The sequence below is a fragment of the Xenopus laevis genome, chromosome 9_10L, assembly GCF_017654675.1.
Source record: "Xenopus laevis strain J_2021 chromosome 9_10L, Xenopus_laevis_v10.1, whole genome shotgun sequence".
NCBI lineage: Eukaryota > Metazoa > Chordata > Amphibia > Anura > Pipidae > Xenopus > Xenopus laevis.
The window spans coordinates 95,873,304-95,886,788 of record NC_054387.1 but is presented as its reverse complement, the minus strand read 5'-3'; the positions used below and the strand labels follow the sequence as shown (position 1 = coordinate 95,886,788).

The following is a 13,485-nucleotide window of genomic DNA, read 5'->3' as shown; positions in this document are numbered from 1 at the left end:
GTGTGAAAATTGTTCTGGTATCCAGAATCCTGTTTGTGGGTAATATACATCACCCAGCATGGAATATCTTTACTGAGTAAAACACACACGCTTAATCAAAGTTTAAGAGCACACTATGAGGCCCATTTATCAAAGGTAGAATTTCAAATTCATTTAAAAAAAAATTTAATTTGAATATACTCACATTTCGACTGGGAGGTTATTTAAGAAGAAATTTTAATGTTTAATATTCGATTGAATGGTTCCGACCCAAAAATTTGAATCTTATTTGATTCATATGAATCGAGTTTTTCTCTGGAAAAAAACCCTTGATGTCAGGAAGGCTATTAACATCTCCAAATGGCTCAACTGACCTCTGCCATTGACTTGTACATGAACTCTGCCGGTTTTCGTTGTGAATATTCAAATTAGAACGGTTTCTCTGGTCGAGAGTGTGATAAATCTCACATTCAAACTTACATTCGAATAGGGGGATTAAAAGTTTAATGTGAGAATTTTGACACTTGAAAATTTGAATTTACTATTTGACCCTTGATAAACCTGCCCCTATGTGTTTCAGGAAAGCACTTGTGGACTAAAGAAATTAGTACTGAAATAAATGCGATTGTAAAAGGCCCTGTGGTGAAAATCCCAGATGTAAATGGAGATGATATTCAAGATTTGATTCTCATTTCTACAGTGGAAGATAAGGTAAGTGGGTTTGACACCATTTTCAATATTTATTAAACAATGCAGTGCAATTTGGCGGGCCTTACAGGAACAGTTCAGTGTGAAAATAAAAACTGTGTAAATGGATAGGCTGTGCAAAATAAAAAAATGTTTCTAATATAGTTAGTTAGCTAAATATGTAATATATAAAGGCTGGAGTGAACAGATGTCTAATATAACAGCCAGAATACAACTGCTTTTCAGCTCTCTAACTCTGAGTTAGTCAGCGACTTGAAGGGGGGCCACATGGTATATTTCTGTTCAGTGAGTTTGCAATTGATCCTCCGCATTCAGCTCAGATTCAAAAGCAACAGAAATGACCCATGTGCCCCCCCCCCTCAAGTTTCTGATTGGTTACTGCCTGGTAGTCAGGGTAACCAGTCAGTGTAAACCAAGAGAGCTGAAAAGCAGGAAGTAGTGTTCAGACTGACTTGTTATACATCAAATCACTCCAGCCTTTATACATTACATTTTTGGCTAACTAACTATATAAGAAACATTTTTTATTTTGCACAGCCTGTCTTTTTACCCAGTTTTTATTTTTACACTGAACAATTCCTTTAATGCACTGTGCCTATATATACACAGTAATTTAATTCATGTGGCTATAGTGTGATCAGGACCATATTAAAGAGCCCCGCAGTTTTGAAATATAAAAAACTTGTTTTGCAGGTGATTACAGTGCATGTGGAAATAATGATACACTCCTAGTTTACACATAAGTATGCCAATAAATGGTGCAAATACATTTTTTTTATCAACAGACTAGCTATTAGTCATATTTATATAAATCAAGATTGTAACATGCAGCACAAGTCTGGACAGTTACCTGGTCCCAGTTTGTCTGTACTCTGGGGTTCAGGAAACTGTTGATTGAAAACACAGCATTCATCATTTTCAGGCAATGATTATCTGACATGTCTGTTCACTATATATATATATATATATATATATATATATATATATATATATATATATATATATATATATATATATATATATATATATATATATATATTTTCACACCACCTCTCTGGATTATAGGATAAGGGTGTATGAAATGTATAAATATAACTTGTATAGATGTAGTAAAACTGGATTTCATATTTAAATTTCAGTTTACAATTTTCACTCTCTCTGGACATAACGGTGACCTTCTCAGGGAGGACAGCAGCATTGGTATTGAGGAAAAAGGCCACCACGTTTTTGTTACAAAGAGTGGAGCACAGTATGTACTCTTCTACAAAGGTACATCATAATTTCATTAGTAAAGATTAAGGCGTGCATATTTTTTCATGTACCACAAGCTTTTATGTGACTAACATTTATACAGTACTGATTATTTTTTTTCATGCTGCAGTTAAATTTATTCGGTTTTATATTTTTTACCAAACCTTTAACTTACAAACATAATATTTGCTAACAGGTTTTGCATTCCATAGGGAAACACTTATTAAATCATTGGCAAGGCTGCAGAGGCTTCGGATGAAAAGAAACTAGGCATCTCAGACTTTGTCAGTCCACTCTAGATAAGCAGCAGTACCTTGAAGTTACAGGTTGCGTCACAGATAGCTAAAGGCACACCAGCTCTTTCTCTACTGTCATTTGTGTAGTAATGTACCTGTATGTTTTGGGTGCCACTGACTTGCATGGCAACCTCCTGTTACCCTGTATACAGGTAGATTTTGTGGCGTAAAAAAATGTACACTTTATTCCGTTTTTCTCACAAAATCTGCCTGTACTAGTGGTGACAGACCCTTGCTTTTCACATCAGAGGTAAACCGTGACGAGGGTTTCTCTGTTGGTGGAGGAAATACCTGGAGTGTCATTAAGCCTTCGTGGAGCACAGGGCTGTTTTACTCCACCAGTGTTTTTCCGCTCCCATCTCCTCCTTCTTACAAGTGTACTGACAAACATAGCATCAGCTTAAAGCAATACTGTCGGGAGCAAACAGGTTTTTTTTTCAACACGCATTAGTTAATAGTGCTGCTTTAGCAGAATTCTGCACTGAATCCATAATAAAAGAGCAAATATATATTTTTATATTTAATTTTGAAATTTGGCATGGGGCTAGACATGATGCTCATCTCTCAGGTGCCCCCAGTCATGTGACTTGTGCTGTAATAAATTCAGTCACTTTACTACAAGTTGGAGTGATATCACCCTCTCCCTCCCTAGCAGCCCATCAGCACAAGAATGAGCAGCTAACCAGATAGCAGCTATCTGACGCCTCTACTGAAGGATTCCTTTGCATTGCTAAAATTGCTCCATAGCACCACCTAGTGGTAGGCTTTTAGAAAAACCTGCTTTTTCCTGCTTGGGTGCTAGTCTCACGGTGAGAGCACAACTTGGTTCATATTGAAGTACAATCTCAAAGCAGTTCCATGCTGAAGTGCTGGCTCATTTTAAAAGCTCATAATCAAGCACAATGCACTGAAATGGGTGCCTTCACACCAATATTACAGCTAAAAAAAAAACATTTGTTGATTCAAGAATAACATTTTAAATGGTAGAGTGAATTGGTTGCAATGTAAACAGTGTAATTTAGAAATAAAAAGTACACCATAAAATCATGACATATTCCTTTTAAATCCTTTCCCTTAAAAAAGCAATATATAACTGTTCTCAGCACAAGCCCAGTAAATTGTGTTTCAGACTTGTGTTCAGCCTGTTAAAAATAAAATATTCTTGGTTTTGTTGTACTAAACTATGACTAACACTATAACCCATAGTTTTACACTTGAACCCTCTAACTTGGTCCTTTAGATTAAGTGTGGATGGGTAAAATAAATTTAAGATTTTTTTGTTTAAGGCTGATGATGTCAGGTGCTTTGTTGCCCATGGAAAATCGCCTCTTCCGCAGGTGACAAAACACTCAGAAATAAATTTACATCTTCATGAACTGCAACACTTGAAAAACACTTTACATGTGGCAAGCCCATGTAACCCAAAAATGCCTTCTTCTGCATTTTCATGTGATTATGCCGGTTTGTCACAAGTAAAGTGTTTTACATTTAGTAAATTTATTTTATGAAATGTAAAAGGTATTTTCAGGTGCTTTTTTACCTATGGGATAGGTGATTTTCCACATGCAACAAAGTACCTATTCATCACCTTTATCCACAATATGTTACTCTTCCTAATATGTAAGCCTGAGGTACGAGCAGCCGCTAGTTAAGGGTGAAACTCGTTATACAAAGCTCATCTCTGCTTTAGGGAGGGAGCAGTAAAGTGTGAGTCATTCAAGGAGGAAACTAAAAATAAATATAAATTTGTTTAGGAATACTCAGAACAGCTTTTAATTAGAACTATTTAATGGAGATGATAAATTATTTTACAGTGTTGGACATTTTATTTATTTTTTTTATGGTGGCTGCAGTGTAGAATAATTAACATTATCAGCATATTGTGAAATTCTGTTTAATGAAATGAAGTAATGAAAATATATAACGTACTGTTGTGTTGCACTGGTACAACTGGTGGATTTGTTTCAGAAACTCCACTGTATTTTCTATAAACAAGCTGCTTGGTAGCCATGGAGGCAGCCATGCAAAGCTGAAAAAGGAGAAAAGGCACAGGATACACAGCTGATAACATATAAGCTCTGTAGTATTGTCACGGATACGGTACTTCAACCGCATGTGACTTTAGGTGTGGCTATCAGGGGTCACTCACTCAGTCTCTCACCCACCTTGCACACAGGTTAGACTAACACAAAAGCACCCCAGACACCAACCAACACCCCAGACACCAACCAACACCCACAAAACTCATTTGCTGCCACCATCTATCATTCACAGGCAATAGAAACCTGTTTCCCCGTTCTCTCTTAACAGGTAATAATTCACAATACACCAATGCAATAAACACTCTCTCACTATAGTAAGTTAGTTCCTACTGATTCAACAAGTACTTCAGCATGCAGAGGGTTAAGGCTCACAGTTACACTCTTTCAGGCTTGGTTCGTTTAGAGCATCAAAGACAATCTTATTAAATTCTCTTTAATATCACAAAAAGGTATAACAGTGTGTAACGCTATTTTGGTTACTGTCCCTTTAAATAATAGCTTCCTTGGCAATTCAGGGGCCCTGAGTCCCTTTTGCAAGTCGAAAAGTACTGGGAACTAGGAATCACAGCGCAGTGCCTCCACCTAGGGAGCACTGAGGAACTTACCTCAGAGGAATCCCCTAGGAAATAATAAACACACACTTTGCGGATAACAATATTTAACTTTATATAAACTGTAAAGTAGTAACTAATACACAAGTCACGCCTGTATGGGAATATAAGGGACACCACCTAAATCCCTATTAGGTTTTAACTATCGGTTCAAACACAGTTCTTATAGTATCACAGTCCCACTTGTCTGGAAGGGTTAAAAGCACACAGTTCAAATTGCAATGTCCCTTTCCCCAGAGCTCTTATTCCCCTGGTAGCGCTACCTTTCCCCAGAGTACCTTTTCCCTTGGAAAATAGCAGCTTCCCACGTAGCAGGCAAAATCACACAAGGCCTGTCTTCCTGTTAGGCTCAGTACTGTGGCAAATCCTCTCTTCAAGGGATTTATTCAGCAATCTCTCTCAGAGGCAGATAACAGTGGAAACTCTTCTCAAATGGCACTTTCCTCCTCTGAAGCTTTAGCGGCCTACACACACAGATCCAGCAGGGCCTACACACACAGCTTCACAGTCTGGCACACCCTCTCCTCCCAGGATGCACTGCGGTGTCCAAGCCAATCAGGTCGCTCTCCAGCCTGTTACTGGGCTGAATGATGTCACAGACAGAAAAGCAGGGGAAGGATTTCTCTTCTCCCCTACATTCTCCCCTTGGACAAATCGGCAACGTCCTCGCTTGTCGTATGCCCTGGCATGCCTGGACAGCAAAACAGTCAAAAATGTCTTTATCACTATTGTTACCTGGGACCCTAACATTGGCCTTACCTGGAGACCTGCGCTCACCCAGACCCAGTACTTTAGATCTATCGGGGGTATCAAAGGTTTCAGGGGCCACCTTCATGCCAATAGGGTTCTCCACAGTAGTCTTCTCTCGACTCAACACCCTATCCTCTTCAGGGGAGTCACTCTCACAGACAGAAGGCTCATAATAAGACTTCTGTATGGTGGAAATTTTGTAAGTCTTACAACTTCGGGCCTGATGACCCATCACTTGGCACTTGTAACATCTCCCATGGAATCTTCTACGCCTACGGCGTACTTTACACAGTGCAGATTGGGTTTCACCTTCATCAGGAACTGGGCAGTTTGACTGGATGTGGCCAAGCTTTCCACACCGGTAACACGTAGGAACTCTCTTAGTTTCAGCTGGGGGTTTGGCTCTCTCAGACAGTTGAGCTTTTAACTCCTCCAACTCTTTGCGAAGCTTCTTGTTTTCCTCCAACAGTTTAGCATCAGCAGTGGATTTCTCTGTATGCCCTGAAGTGGGACTTCGTCTGACCCTCACATAGGCATCCGCCTCTTCTCGCCGCACTCTCTCCATCAGAGCAATGTACCCAGGGGGGAGCTTATCCTGGTAGTGTGCTCTAATTGTCATGGCAACAGGGTCACTATTCAGGGTCCCTCTCTTCAATTGGCGAATTCTCAGAGGATCCATTTCACTGTCTGTAATTGCACCACGGCTCACTAGCAGTCTCAGGCCTTGTTCTAGCCGCACAAGATAAGCAGACAAATCTTCCTTCTCTTTCTGGACGGTAGAGTGGAAGCGATAGAGCATCTCTGTAGCACTCTCTACAGGGCCAAACGTCACCTCCAGGACTTCAATCAGATCACCCGAAGTAGCATCGGGGTGACCGACCATATAGGACTTAACAACATCCACGGCAGGGCTGCGAAGACTTTCAAGGATCTTCCTTCTCATAGTAGTCTCGGGCCCAGTCCAATCTCTCACGGACACAACAGTGGAGTCTCTCCAACACTCAAAGGACTCTTCACCTGAGGGTACAGGATTGGTACCTGAAAACACTTTAAGTCTCTTAAAATTACCATTCCAGGCTAGCTGTGTCAGTTGGTCAGTAAGTTGTCCCAGCGCGCTCACAATCTCTGGGGTATCCAGCCGGCCACCAGAACTATGGCGACTCCCCTTGGAGACCACGCTCTCACAGGATGGACATCTCTTTATGTGACTCTTTTCAGCTGGCGAATCAAACAACGTCTTGTTCAGTTGCACACTCTCCGGTGCCTTCACTGCATACTGGGTAGTAAGGGCATCACCCTGGGAAGTTAACTCATCTGCGTCATCAGACATATCAGGCAGAACAATCTTCCAGGGCCCTTCACTTTCAGCATCAATATCAGGGGGAACACGGTCACGATCTATCTCTCTGGGGCTGTCTATAAGAACATTCAACAGGACCCCGGCAGAATCCCGCCGTGACGCAGCCACCCTTGGGCGGTAAAAAATCTGTTCCCCATCCAGAACTTGATAAATAAATTCTTCCTTCACTCTGAGCACCATGGGCCCAACAGCGGCAACCTTTCGGGGGTTAAGTCCCAATGCAGTACACCATTGGCGAACACTTTGTGGAGTTTCAAAGGCAGACATATTTTCATCAAACATCCCCAGCTTCCCAGTCGACATCTCAGCAGTGCCTCCAATGTAACGCTATTTTGGTTACTGTCCCTTTAAATAATAGCTTCCTTGGCAATTCAGGGGCCCTGAGTCCCTTTTGCAAGTCGAAAAGTACTGGGAACTAGGAATCACAGCGCAGTGCCTCCACCTAGGGAGCACTGAGGAACTTACCTCAGAGGAATCCCCTAGGAAATAATAAACACACACTTTGCGGATAACAATATTTAACTTTATATAAACTGTAAAGTAGTAACTAATACACAAGTCACGCCTGTATGGGAATATAAGGGACACCACCTAAATCCCTATTAGGTTTTAACTATCGGTTCAAACACAGTTCTTATAGTATCACAGTCCCACTTGTCTGGAAGGGTTAAAAGCACACAGTTCAAATTGCAATGTCCCTTTCCCCAGAGCTCTTATTCCCCTGGTAGCGCTACCTTTCCGCAGAGTACCTTTTCCCTTGGAAAATAGCAGCTTCCCACGTAGCAGGCAAAATCACACAAGGCCTGTCTTCCTGTTAGGCTCAGTACTGTGGCAAATCCTCTCTTCAAGGGATTTATTCAGCAATCTCTCTCAGAGGCAGATAACAGTGGAAACTCTTCTCAAATGGCACTTTCCTCCTCTGAAGCTTTAGCGGCCTACACACACAGATCCAGCAGGGCCTACACACACAGCTTCACAGTCTGGCACACCCTCTCCTCCCAGGATGCACTGCGGTGTCCAAGCCAATCAGGTCGCTCTCCAGCCTGTTACTGGGCTGAATGATGTCACAGACAGAAAAGCAGGGGAAGGATTTCTCTTCTCCCCTACAAGTGCAATATACAAAAAGATGTTACAAAAAGAGACATACATTCAATAATGCAATTACAAACAGTTTCAAAATAAAAGGGAAAACATGGAAAACCTATACTTAACTCCAAAAGATATAGAATTCCTGGTCCTGGAGGCAAGGGGAAACAAACGGGATAACTTCCAATCGCAATTGGTCCTCTAAAGTAAATCCAAAGTTTAGTCAGAAGAGCTGACTATTTATTAGTGATTTCAGGGCATCAGGTAACTGCACACTCCCCCTCCCTCAGGAATGCAAGGGGTGTGGCCTAGCAGGACACAGATTGAGGTTTTATGACCTCCTGTGAGTAGGAACTGGACCAAGAATATAATGACCATAACTCCTTATTGGAACATAGGAGAGAGATGATATTATATTCATCGGTTATTAATTTTTCTCAGGGATTCCATAGATACTAAACATCAATACTGCGTGACCTGCCCCTGCCCAGATATTCACATCTGATATACAGAGTACCAAACCTAATCATGTTTGGACTCATCAGAAAGCTGAAATTGCCTTGAACCTATCACCAGTTTTTTATACTGTTGGTACAACAGGTATGGGTTCTGTAAGGATAAATATATTTGAGTATACATTATATGTGACCTTCACTTCACCTTTGAGGTTGCTGGGAACTTTAAGTTCTCACTCCTTGGGCTTCCCCCTCCCCATGAATGGCTCTTATCAGTCTGGGCTTACAGAAGGGCATTACAGCTCTGACCCCTCTGACCATAGTGAAAAGAGGCCTGTTATGTGTCTGATTTAGATGCAGGCAGAAATATTTCTCATGATACCTTGGCCTGTTTTAATAACTATTACAGGCCTGTATCAAGACAAGTATAAAATAGGATGCTTCAGAAAGTATCTGTTATTAGCTGTGTAGCCTGTGCTTGAATGACTGCCCCAATGGCTACACAACAGCTTGTTTATATAAACTATAGTTGCATATCTATAGCAAATACACCAGTTTTACGAGTGAATGGCAACAACACACTATATTGTCATTCCTTTAAAACACTTTCATTTTTTGGTATGACTCTTCCTTTAAAGGGATACTGTCATGGGAAAAAACTTTTTTTTTCAAAATGAATCAGTTAATAGTGCTGCTCCAGCAGAACTCTGCACTGAAATCCATTTCTCAAAAGAGCAAACAGATGTTTTTTATATTCAATTTTGAAATCTGACATGGGGCTAGACATATTGTCAATTTCCCAGCTGTCCCAAGTCATGTGACTTGTGCTCTGATAAACTTCAATCACTCTTTCCTGCTGTACTGCAAGTTGAAGTGATATCACCCCCTCCCTTTCCCTCCCCAGCAGCCAAACAAAAGAACAATGGGAAGGTAACCAGATAAGAGCTCCCTAATACCAGCTGTCTGGTAGATCTTAGAACAACACTCAATAGTAAAAACCCATGTACCACTGAGACACATTCAGTTACATTGAGAAGGAAAAACTACAGCCTGCCAGAAAGCATTTCTCTCCTAAAGTGCAGGCACAAGTAACATGACCAAGGCCAGCTGGGAAATTGACAAAATGTCTAGCCCCATGTCAGATTTCAAAATTGAATGTAAAAAAAATCTGTTCTTTTGAGAAATGGATTTCAGTGCAGAATTCTACTGGAGTAGCACTATTAACTGGTGCGTTTTGGAAAAAAAACATGTTTTCCGATGACAGGGTCCCTTTAAGTACATAAAGTTCCCCAACCCTAAAAAGGGTATATTGGATGATGTGGTTTTTTTATTATTATTGCTGCTTAGTATCAGAATCCTGGAATATTCTGTGTTGTGATCCATAATTCTTATGTACACAGGAGATGTCATAGAAGGATATTCCATAAATCATCTATATTCTAGAAAAGTAGAAGCAGAAAGTAAAAGTGTAGCATTCAAGCAAGATCCTGACTGGGAGAAAAGACTTAACCACTCTGGTGGTTACATACCTTTGCTTCCAGTTTCCAGGTATATTTCTTTTTCACTTTTTTTTTTTTCCACCCGTTTCCTATATTTCTTTCTTAACGTCAACTAAAGCTGTGCAAAGAAAATGTTAGAAATAATGTAACTTATGCACAAAACTGCTGTAACAACTTGCAATAGTTATGTGAGAGTAAATGTGCCTTCAAATTTGCTTCCTGAATTTTCATGTCCTCATAAAATCATAAGGCGCCACAGACAGTGTTGATTAGTAGTCAAACATGCCCAGTAAGCAGCCACAGCAACACTGGGGGGTAACCCATGGAAACCAATTAAACGGTTGCATCCCTTGTTCTATTTGCAGCTGGGTGAAAAAAGCCAATCACTGACTGGTTGCTATGGGCTACTGTCCATGTGCAAATTTGCCTAGTGTTGATAAATAAGCATATACTATACATATATTCTGTAGCACTCTAAGGATGTAGATATTTTACAATACATATATTCAGTGGCGTAACTAAATATTACTGGGGCCCACAGCAAAATCATACAGAAGTCATCTTGTTTTACCAATATATTTTAAAATTTCTCCTAAATTTGGACCTCATGAGATCCCCTTTACCTCCTGGGCCCCCCTGCAGTCGCAGGGTCTGCTTCCTTTTTAGCTACACCCCTGAATATATTTTAAAGCTGTATTTTCTCAACTGTTGCCCAGTTAGGGCCAGCCTAGCATTTTGCTGAAATGGCAACGTTGCATGCATTATCATACCTTTGTTCTCTCTCCATATCCTTTAGCTGTAATTATGATTCTTCTTGCTTTGTTCAATGCTGTCAGTGGGGAAATGGCCCTGTCGACATGCTTGTTGTTCTTTTCATTTTCTCTGGTTGAATTGACTAGTACATATAACTGGTGTTTGCTTTCTAGCTCCGGTGATGTTCTGTACTTGATAACTGTTCCTGGAAAATACTATAAAAATCTTTTCGTGGTGAAATCAGAGGTTTCGGAATTGCTTGATGGGCAGAAACTCAACTCTTTGTGGTCTTTGAATACATCAGACATAATAAGGTATACAAGCAATTATTACACAATCTGATGTTTATAAACCTTATTTTCCTGATGTATTGTGTAAATGCTGGGGAATTTTTTTTTTTTAAATAAAGTAAACAAAAAAAGTGTTTCTAAGCTTTATATCAATCTTATTGACACTTCTTTTATGAGTCAAATTAGTACAAAAGTGTATGTGACCTTGCTAGAACCTGATGTTTAACCTTGGTGCACAGATGAAGATTTAGCCATTATTTATTAGGGCAGTTGTAGACAAAGTGATTATTCACCTGTAACAAATCTCCTCTTCTGTGGGCAACTAATCTCCTCCAAGTGCTTTCTCATTTCCCAGGGGTAAACCATATGCGTTGCCTTAGCTTTTTAAAAAGCCAAAGTGACTAATCTCCTCATCTACCATTGCCCTTATGGCATTTGGGGCTAGTATTACTGGTGCTGTTCAAAATGACTTTCCCCCCCAATACACTGGGAAATGTGCAAAGATATGTAAATATAACCCTCTTAAATATTTAATATATAATTATATGCAGTTACAACAGTAAAAGAAATATCTGATCAGGATATAATGGGTATCTAGAGAGGTTCAAATTTCCTCATTAATCCTACCATACTAACTGTGTTGCTACTGCAATTGTACCTTATGATAGTTTATTTTTCAAAAAATGCTTCTATATAACCTAATAAGATCCAGCGAATGTATACAGTCAAACGATCCCTAATACAGTCCAAGTTCTGATACATGCACTGCAACCACTAAAATATATTTCTATATATTCTGTATATACTAGTTGGGTTTGACAGATTTTAAAATCAGACACATTTTACATATGGTGAATTGCTAAATAGTATGAGTTAATTACATATTGCTCAATAAAGCTACGTATATCCAATGTGCACATTCCACCTTTATGAGGCTCCTTGTACATAACTGCCCTCTCTCTTACATCATGGAGCCCCCTACACCTGAGTCATGTACTGCACAATGGGAAGAATGTCATTCTGTAGCACCAGTGCTATAATTTGTGTTGATGGTAAGGTCTCTGAAGCAGCAACTTTTTGTTTACGGATCCGCACACACACACAAATAAATAGTGAATAAAATGTATAAAACTCAAAGTTCCCAATAAGGTCTCTGAAGCTCCAAAGTCCATTCATTAACTTGCATTTAGGGTGAGTAGCCTCTCCTCCAAACCCCCAAATTTTAGATGAAGTATCTAGCAAGTCCTGGTGTGGTTATCCCTAATCTCTGGGTTCTCTGTATAGCACTATGTATGCAACAAACAGCCATTCGTTAACACCACACTGTAACCTGTACAGCACAGTTGCTTAGATTTACATTTTCTTATGCTGAAAACCGTTTTTGGGTGGACATCCCCTTAAATTTACTGTTAGCACAACTTTCGTGGTTGTGACATGTCTGTTTCCTGTCACAAAATAACCAATTTTTTCCCACTTTTAGTAAACCAGCACTGGGGTACTTCAAGAAAGATGTAATGTCTATAATAGTAGAACTTGGCATTGGAAATGGTCGAAAGAAGGTAAAGTATAAACATTTTTTAAAATACATTAATGAACTAATTGTTTATGGTAGGGGGGTAACGTTGGGCGTAACTTACGAGATAGGGTCTGCAGGTTTGTTCTTAAGATGAATTTGTTTGTAAGTTGTACATTTACTGATGTTTGTCTTAACATGGTAATTATTTTTACCTTTTGTGCATAAGTATTTTTACATTTCTGTGCTCTGCAGTAGACAACACATGCCAGAGGGGATTGGGGCAGGTGGGTTATTAAAGCTAAATGCTAATAAATGGCCAAGCAAATCACAGTACATTACAGTAATAGCCTCTGTCTGTAAGTATGAGTTGTTTGTAAGTCGGGTGTATGTAACTCAAGGACTGCCTGAATAGTCAGACTGTTCCTGCATAGTACAGTTCCAGGGATCCCTGGGAGAATGAACAAATGAAAGTGGCCTTGTTTGTATTCTGATGCTGCTTCCCAGAAGCACCAGCCTGAAGAGGCACACAGGGCCATGGTAACAATAAGCAAACAAACTGGCACCCATTGGTGAATTTGAGCTTTATTCTCCTTTAAAGGGGTCCTCCAACTAATAATAAAATCTTGCATAATACATTTAAAAAGTGATTCTAAAAACGTTCCAATATGCATGCATTAAACATTTTTATTCGTTTTAAGGTGATATGTTCTGACGCTTGAAACAATGGGCCAGATTCAATTCAGTGAGAAAAAGTTATCTCATGGTTTATCACGGGAAAACTCATGGACGAGATTCAATTTTAGGAGAAAAAACTTTTCTCCAGATTCAGTTTGTTTTTTTCCCCATAGACTTCAATAGAGTTTTCATGTGATAAACAGTGAGATAATTT

At 39.8% G+C, this 13,485-nt stretch overlaps 1 protein-coding gene across 2 annotated transcripts in view; it reads left to right on the top strand.

Annotated features, from left to right (window-relative positions):
• Positions 1–13,485, top strand: part of fam234a.L (family with sequence similarity 234 member A L homeolog) — a 31,890-nt gene that overhangs the window by 14,454 nt on the left and 3,951 nt on the right. For both annotated transcript variants that reach the window (NM_001085915.1, XM_018233998.2), the window contains 5 exon segments: positions 560–690; positions 1,827–1,956; positions 9,939–10,086; positions 10,964–11,104; positions 12,561–12,639. In NM_001085915.1, the coding sequence (NP_001079384.1) occupies positions 560–690; positions 1,827–1,956; positions 9,939–10,086; positions 10,964–11,104; positions 12,561–12,639 (629 nt within the window).